The sequence below is a fragment of the Furipterus horrens genome, unplaced genomic scaffold, assembly GCF_987537825.1.
Source record: "Furipterus horrens unplaced genomic scaffold, mFurHor1.1.pri manual_scaffold_9, whole genome shotgun sequence".
Taxonomy (NCBI): domain Eukaryota; kingdom Metazoa; phylum Chordata; class Mammalia; order Chiroptera; family Furipteridae; genus Furipterus; species Furipterus horrens.
The window spans coordinates 70,774,341-70,783,339 of NW_028327179.1; the positions used below are offsets into that span (position 1 = coordinate 70,774,341).

Consider the following 8,999-nt stretch of genomic DNA (forward strand, 5'->3'; position numbering starts at 1 on the left):
CTCACACACTGGGCACTGGAATCGCTGAATAGCTGATGCGCTTGCTGAGTCACCTGGCACTTGCGGGGTTGCCTGGCAATCAGGTGTGTTATGACTTCTTATCTCACAGAGCAACGGCAACAACGTGTTTTGGGGTCATTCTGTGTGTTGGGAACTATGTAAGAGTTTTACATGAATTAATACATTTAGTTCTCACGTGACGGCTCTGTGAAGCAGGTACTACTGCTCCCACTTTATAAGGCGGCAGCTGAGGTTCGAAGCACACACCGGTGAACAATAGAGCCAAAAGGTGAAAACAGACCCTCTGAATCCACATCCGCGCTCTTAATCACGAAGCTGCCTCCCTCCATTAAGTGCATCATCCCTGGAAAACCTGCCAGCTCTTACGCATCACAGTTCAAGACGTCCGGCGATGTGGTCCAGGCCTTCCGGCCCCTCCGTGGGACACATGCGGGTCCTCGTCCCGGAGTCACTTTTCGCCCGCCTGGGTAGGTCCGGATATGCCTGTTTGGGATAGTTCCCTGCGTTCGGGACTTGCCGAGCGAGAGCGCGGGGCGGAGCTCGGGTCTCTCTAGCGTCGGAAGCCGCCTCCCACCGCGGGAAGCAGCCGCCGCCCCGACCGCGCAGTGCAGGCTCGGCTAGGCGAGGCGTGGCGTGGCGGGGCCGGCGAAACGGGAAGGGGCGGTGGAGCGGGCCCCGAGCCGCGCTGCGCCTGCCGCGCTGCACCTAGCGCCGCGATGGGGCTGGAGACCGAGAAGGCGGACGTTCAGCTCTTCATGGACGACGACTCCTACAGCCGCCACAGCTGTGTTGACTACGCCGACCCTGAGAAGTTTGCGGACTCGGGCCCAGATCGGGATCCGAACCGGCTCAACTCACATCTCAAGGTGAAGCCCGTGGTGGGCCAAATCTTGGGCCTGAAGGTAGTACAAGTCCCCTCCCGGCCTGGGGTGCGGTGCGCCCCCTCTACCTCAGCCTGACCCTAGCTACTGGGTCAGCCCCGGGGAGTCCGCATCCGGACTCTACCAGCAGCGGGGCCACCGGCGAAGCCCTGAATTCTTAGCCAAATTCTTGTTCGCCAACCGTGACACTAAGAGAAGGAGGGGCACCCCAACCAAGTCCTTCCTTCTTGCTTCTCTGGCCCTGAGAGCCCTATGTTCCCAGGGCGGCAGGTTAGGTGACAGTTAGGATCCTTGAGTCTTGTCTCCGCAGGTGGGCTTCGAGGATGTGATCGCAGAGCCTAAGTCCACGCACTCCTATGACAAAGTGTGGATCTGCAGCCATGCCCTCTTTGAAATCAGCAAATACGTGATTTACAAGTTCCTGACAGTGTTCCTGGCTATCCCCTTGGCCTTTGCTGCAGGAATTCTCTTTGCCACCCTCAGCTGTCTGCACATCTGGTGAGAAGGGGCACACGGGGTAGACCAGCTTTCTGAAATAGAAATGTTCCTTGCCACCTGCCCCCTGCCCTCCCATTCACCCAGGAAGTCTTGCAGGGGGAAGAACTCACATCAGCTCCTGACAGGGTAGCAAGAATGGGAGGCAAGGCAGTGTGCTATCTTTACAATCATGGTTTGGGTGTGGGTGGGGTTAGGAGTTTAAACAGAAGAAGGAATGGCCCTCTGTCCTCAGGTGTGATTTTCCGTTGAAAACTAAGGCCCAGCTGACTGGAGGTGGAGACCTGGAGTTCATGTTTCCTGCCACAGGCTTCTGCTCTCCCATAGAGCTGTGTTATGACTTGTGCCTGTGGTTTGGGGCAGGGCTCTTTTTTTTTTTTTTTTTTTTTTTAATCATCTTTTATTCAGTCACCACCTATGCTTGGAGTGAAACAAAAGCGAGTGTTCTCTCAGCAGAGTGCCAGAGACAATACCTGGTTAAACAGTGCTGTGGAGGGGCTGCTCCAGTTCTGCCAGGGACAAATAGCACTGATGAGACCAACTAAATGAAAACTCATACCTCAGGGTAAAAAAATGAGAAGGCCTCCAATTTACTTTTTCACTTATAAGGAACGACTCTAGTTAAAGGAAAAATAAATATAGAAACCTACAGGACATTAGTAGGATGTTTTGAGTAACTTTATTCACACTCAAAATGCATCATAAAGCTTTGGAGTGTAGTTTGTAAGTATTAAAAAAATTTAAGGAAAATTTCATATTTTAACACAAAGTTTTGTTGGTGTTTTTACAAGATGTCCACTTTATTCTTAGAAGAAGAACATTCAGACCATCCATGGTATGATAACAGTTGCCAAGCTTGTGCTTTAGGACCATCCTAGTGAAAGGCAGAACCCCAGATGCCTCCATGTCTTTCCTAATCACTTTATATGGTACCCTAACTTACATTGTGTTCCTTGTTAGAAGTTATAAAACCTTTCTCCATTTCCCTTTTTCATCTGAATCAATTTCTTAAATCAGTTAGCTAGCTATCTAGTTCAACCAAGAAAATTTATTGAGTGCTTACTTTGTGCAGGGCCCAGGGCCCAGGATGAATAAGAGGCAGGATCTGCCTCAACTTCCTCACAGCCAAGGGCAGCTGGCTAGGTATAGAGGTGGATGCTGAGAAAAGTCACTTAAATCTGTTGAGGAGGAGGGAGGCACAGGGAAGACTATGTTGAGAGAAAAAGTCTAAAAATGACAAATAAAAACTCATCAAATATTTGAAGGATAAACAATGAACATCAATTCAGTTTGATCACTAAAGACTGTAAACAACTAAACTATGTAGAAAGTGCCAAAAGACTGCCAAAAAAAAAAAAGAAAAGAAAACCTTTGCCTTCATATATCAGCAGACCCACAAAGGCCAGATGAAGCATTAGTTCATATTCTAACATTAGCACATGGAGTTTTAAAAAGATAACCTAAGTCAATATAAAATTTTGGATTCCTGGTTAACTAAAACCAGTCATGTAACCTCTATGTTAGTTTTCTCACTTTCAAAGTGTGAAAAACTAAGGGACCCACAGAGCATATTGTGAAATGTTGGCTATGAAGCTATTTGGAAATACAAGAGGGAACGCAAAGAAACCGAAATTATCTTCTGGAAGGCAGGCCCCTTGTAATACAGGCTTTCTCAGCTAGGTGAGTGTTCTAGGAACTCAATCACATCAGTGTATCAGCTGGTGTTGTGAGAGCCTGTGTTCGGCTTCAGTGAATTATTTTGAAGACTTTCAACGCAGTTTGCCCATTTCACAATGGGTGATTTATGAACACACTTGTCCACACCAGGCTGTGTTCAGCAATTTTTGACTAAAAACGGCATAATGCCCACCCACCCACCCTCCCTATTTACCCACTCTTGCCGCAAGTGATTTTTTTTGGTTTCTCCATATAATAAAAGTCCTCAAAGGGAAACATTTTCTTATGTGGAAGAGGTGAAAAAAAAAAGCAGCAGAAGCACTAAAAGGCATCAAAATTGATGAGCTCAAAAACTGTTTTGAGCAGTGAAAAATATCTCAATAGATATATTGCATCAAATGGAGAATACTTTGAAGGTGACTGAAATTTAAACATGTAAGAATAAATACACAATTTTTTATAAATAAATTGTGGCATAGAGTGCCATGTTTATAGTCAGCAAAGCTAGGTTTTCCTAAAGCACTTCTGGGAGAATTGAAAATAAAAGGTTTTCATTTTCTAAGTGGTGGAAAGATATAAGTAGAACTACAATTAACCAAATGATGCTTCTCTTCACCTGGCTCTCCTGAGAACGATGGGCATTTTTGTGTAGTGCTTCCAATGGTGAATCATCAAACCACTTCTTTTCCAGCCACATAAAATGTATTATTTAACTTGAGCTTGTTTTCCAAATTGCATTAATGTGATTGCAAGTAGAGGAGTAACTTCAAGCAAAAATGCTTGTAAGTTAATTTATTACTTGATAAAATAGATTTATCATTAGTGGACTACATGATGTAAGAATGGATCAAGGAGAGACCTTAGAGAAGAGCAAATCTATTTCAGTAAACTTTTTCTCTCTTTTTCTTTCTTCCTTCCTCCCTTGCTCTTTCCCTCCCTCCTTCCCTCCCTCACTCCCTTCCTCCTTTCCTTCCTTCCTTCCTGGCAGGGTATGTGTGACCAAAGCTATGAAAACATGCAGTAGTAGGTCTTCCAACCATATCACATCATCACAACAGGTCTTATTTTAAAATTCTTTAAACAAACAACAACAATAAACAAAACCCTAAACTCAGTCTGATGGTGTTGTATACTAGGCCAGAGTACAGGCATTAGAATCCAGGGAATTGGTTTGATTTTATACCACAGTCAAACTGAGATAGCCACCATTTCACAACTACAGGTTATTGGTCATAAATAAATCATACCAAAGAAGTATGGCTGGAGCTCCTTTACCCCTTATTTTTTCTGGGATACAATTCAAATATCTGGTTCCACTGATGGGAATGCAGTAGTATCAGTCTCATTTTCCAGAAGATTTTTCAATATAGCAAATTGTTATGACAATGCAACCTGCATGATACTATAGTTAATACAAAACTAAATAAAAGTATCTATCCTAAGGGCTTTATTGTCCAATGGAGAAATATATAATCTTATAAATTATAAGATTTATTTAAGAAGGGTTTGGTTGGCCACATTGAGCCTCAATCAAGTTTTGAGTCATTCTAAATTGCCTGGAGTTTCTAAAGGGATACTATTAGGTATGTTGAGGAACCTGTTCATTTGATATCTGACGATTGTTGGATCCTTTGATCCAAAGTGAGAGAACAACTTAAAGAAAATAACATTAAAGTGATTTCATCATATCCTATGAACTGAAGTCCTCAACTATGGTCCATTGCAGTCTGCTGAAATGGAAAATCCACTTTTGCGCCAAGTTATATTCCATCTTAGGACATGGACATCTAACAAGTTATGGGGATAGAAAATTTCTGAGCCTAAGGAATAAAGGAAAATTAATTATATGCTGAGTAAAGTGGTTTAAAACTTTCTGATCGAAACTTAAGTCTTGTAGTATGTCAATTTGAGATGATTTTGTTTCATTGTTTTCATTTTTCTGACTTCAAAATAGTTCTATCTATTATTTATTATAATGACATCAGCATTTGGACATTTCAAGGATGCATAATAATGTAAATCCTGATAGCTGGTCTGTAAGATTTCTAGTGTACAGTTTTACTTGTAGTGATTTACCCAAAACTACACATAAAAAGAGAAACATAATGAAATAAGTCAAACATTTCCATCATTCAGGTTTCTATTCAACTATTTAGCACTGAAACACTTAGTTATTAATTTTCTTTAAAGATTGCTTCAAGCCCCGGCCAATGTGACTCAGTTGGTTGGAGCATCGTCCCTTAACTGAAGTGTTGCAGGTTCAGTCCCCGGTCTGGGTGCATAGGATCCCTGGTCCAGGTGCATACAGGGAGACAGTCAATCGATGCTTCTCTTTTGCATTGATATTTCTCTCTCACCTTTCCTCTCTCCCTCTCTCTCTCAAAAAGCAATTAAAAATGCCCTCAGGTGAGGAAATAAATGAGTAAATATATTGATTCAAGTCTTTAGCACTTAGGACAAAACACAAGGTAAATATATAATCTGTGTAGTAAACAGCCAATATGAATAATTCAGTATTCTAAAAATATCTCAGTCAAACAGTTGCCTGATCTTCCCTTCACTTGGACTAAGTACAACAGACCTTTATTTACGTCACATTTTAATAGCAAACCAAGAAAGTCAACTTTACTTCTTGGTGCCCACCCAGGTAATAATAACAATTCCAGTGAGGCTACCAGCAAGGCCGGAGAATTCACAAATATTTGTGTGCTCAAAAAGCATTACTACAACAGAAAACATTTTTCAGAGGATTACATAGGAAAACCAGCCTGAGGAATAGAGAATATGCAGTTATCTTAAGGCATATGAAAAAATAATTTCAGGAGTCTAGTTTTTCTTGTCTAAGAGTTCTGACATAATTGCAGGTTTCTTTTAACTATACCAACAGCCCTTTTCAGTATATGTAAATGTTAGGAAAAATTAAAAATACAAACCATAACAGAATGTTAAATTCACTTCAGCTCAAACATTTACTAAGGGTTAAGGATGTTGTCACTTAAAGAACTCCAATTCTAGTAGGAAAGACAGAAATATAAGCATCTATTTATGACACTTTTTGATAAATTTGAGGATTAAGAAGTTGCACCTGTGCACCTGTGTATCTCACGTATCTCACCCAGCCTGGCTCAAGGAGGAAGGAAGTAAAATAAGGCAACAGGAAAGCCTACTAGGTGTAGAACCAGAGGGAAATATAAAGAGTAAGGCAGGTTAGTATTTAGGGGCAGAGGTCAAGTAAATTTGCTATTTGAATTATTTCTTGTTTTACTGATTCAGATAGCATGCCGCCAATGGAAACAAGATTACTGTTTATCATCACATGCTTATTTTTCAAGCAATATATCTTCTATGCATCTTATCACTATGTGGGTCACTTTTATTTATTTGTTTCAAAAATTCAACTAAATTCAGCTGAATTAGGCCATTATATCTTTTCACACATGTGCAAGAGTCAGTGGCCTTATTTGGTAACAACCAATAATCCTTATACATCTCTCTTCCTCATTTCCAGGATTATTATGCCTTTTGTAAAGACCTGCCTAATGGTTCTGCCTTCAGTGCAGACAATATGGAAGAGTGTAACAGATGTTGTCATTGCCCCATTGTCTACGAGCATAGGACGCATCTTCTCTTCTGTCAGCTTGCAACTGAGCCATGACTAAACACTTGGACCCCAGGTCTGGAGATCTGGATACTGTAATACTTCTTTGTTGTTATAGCATAAAAGCACTACTGTTCTGTTCATTCCCCAGCTGTTCTAATTAAGAAAACTATTAAGATGGGCAACCACATTTTAAAATGTTATTGGCAAATATTTTCAAATAATACTTTTAATAACTAAGGATTTCATATCTACCTTTTTAACCAGGACTAAAGAATAGGTTGGCAACACTAATTTTAAAGACAGACACCTTTTTGCTTTACTACAAAAGTATATGTTTTATTATGATGATTTGTAATGATCAAGGGACATTTCTCTCAAATACTCCAAATGGTTTTGAGTAAAACTGCACATAAAAATACAGGATTTCTTTTAAATTACCTTTGCAGATAAAGTGATGGGGTTACTTAGTGATAAGTTATACAAAGATCCTAGAAATTGCAGTAATGAAAGCATACAATAGTTATAGGGGCAATCAAATATGATAAAATAAATGTGAAAATAGTTTCATGCAAATGTGTTCCTTTAAATTAGGTATTGTTAACCTACAGTCCTATTTAACAAGATTTTACTGTATATTTTGTACTTAATGTAAATGTTGCTCTAATCAGATTGCTTTAAAGCACTTTTATTATATTTGTGTTCTTGTTGAGCTAATATGTACAATGAGTAAATATATCTCCCATAAGGAACTTAGTTGCTGGGATGCACTGTCTTGATTATGTAAACATATGTATCTTCTTTGAGAACAGAATGTAAAAGAGCAAAATACTGGCTTTTCTTTCTAACTTTTCCAATCAAAACCTTGAAATGTTTTATAACTAATGTTTATCTGGCTGTGATCTTAAAATAATCTATATCTAATTCTTATTTTGTCTAGGAGATACTTACTTTCTCTCTTATAGTTAGAAATTAAATCTACATGCTGCAATTCCTAATTGGTGCTATTTAATAGCATTTTACAATAAGGGCTATTTCTGACACTTAAGTACGATTCCAACTACAGTGATTCATGTAGGAGACTTTCACGAAAGTTGTCAACTTGTTGGGTCCATGCTACTGAACAATTATATATAAATTAAACACTAACAACTATACACATTCAATATATTGTATAATATGGGTTTTGTTACATGATATAGAATTATTCTTATCATTGTGAACTGTAGAATCCCACTTCAATGCTTTGAGTTGCTGTTGTTTTAAAAAAATCTATTATTGCAAAATGATAATATATACAAAGAATGTCTGTGATATGAGTGATTGCTACAATTTATACATCTTAAAAGTGTAAAAATTCTCAAATTTGAGAATTAGTATAAGAACATGAATTCACATTCCTTTGAATACCTTCATACATAGTAAATCTTCATTCAAAGATTAGTTTTATTTTTCTAAATTACCAGAACTAGTGAAGTAAAGGATAAGTAAACTGGAATACTATTGGGGACCAAAGCAAATGAACAAATAAATTATGAAACGTGCATTTTTCTGAAGGTAGCCTTAAAAGAGACTTTTAAAACTGTTTTAGGCCATTATAGCATCCTTAGAAAAGACCTCTATGATCACAACCTTAAAGCATTACCACTCGTTTGACTGTATAGATTATTGTTAGTTAAAAAGGTCAATCAGTCCCATGACTTTATAATTATACCTTGTATATAAAGTGTTCTTTAAAAATATTTGGATATGTTAATTGGCCAAAGTATTTGATTAATAAAATATCTATTTAAATAAATCATGAGTTTGTCTTTTTAAAAACCCTTTGGCAAGTTTTAAAGCCAGAATATGTACACATAGTCATATAACAAAACCTACTAATTTTTAACAAATGATACATATGAGTTCCTTATTTCTAAATAGCATTGAATACTTTCAAAATGAATTTTATTGAGATATTTCACATTAACTATTTTAAGACTCAAGTTTTGTGCCAAATGGATCCAGGTTTCATGTGCAAACATGGTTGTTCTTTTAGCAGGGTGTGGGTGAGACATAGGTGATGAGGAGACTTACCCCAAATCCATAATAAATATTATAAAAACTAATAGATGCATTAATTGTTTTTCTTACATTAAATGTAGAACTGATCAATAAAGAACCTTTTCAAATTGATTTACCTTATTAAAAACTCAGATTTAAAAATACATGAGTTATTGCTTATTCAGGGATGTATTGATGATGAATGATGAAATTTGGTAATTTAATTCTTTGAATTCCCAACACTTAAAGAGGTTCCCTACTAATTTTTCTATCACTTGATAAAT

The 8,999-nt window shown here is 38.5% G+C and overlaps 1 protein-coding gene across 1 annotated transcript; it reads left to right on the forward strand.

Annotated features, from left to right (window-relative positions):
- The first annotated feature begins 521 nt into the window (after positions 1-521).
- Positions 522-8,470, forward strand: CAV2 (caveolin 2). Its single transcript, XM_090287394.1, has 3 exons — positions 522-887; positions 1,213-1,400; positions 6,583-8,470. Exons 1-3 carry the CDS (start codon positions 738-740, stop codon positions 6,731-6,733), a joined length of 489 nt encoding a protein of 162 aa, XP_090143520.1. The 5' UTR covers positions 522-737; the 3' UTR covers positions 6,734-8,470.
- Positions 8,471-8,999: the final 529 nt, after the last annotated feature.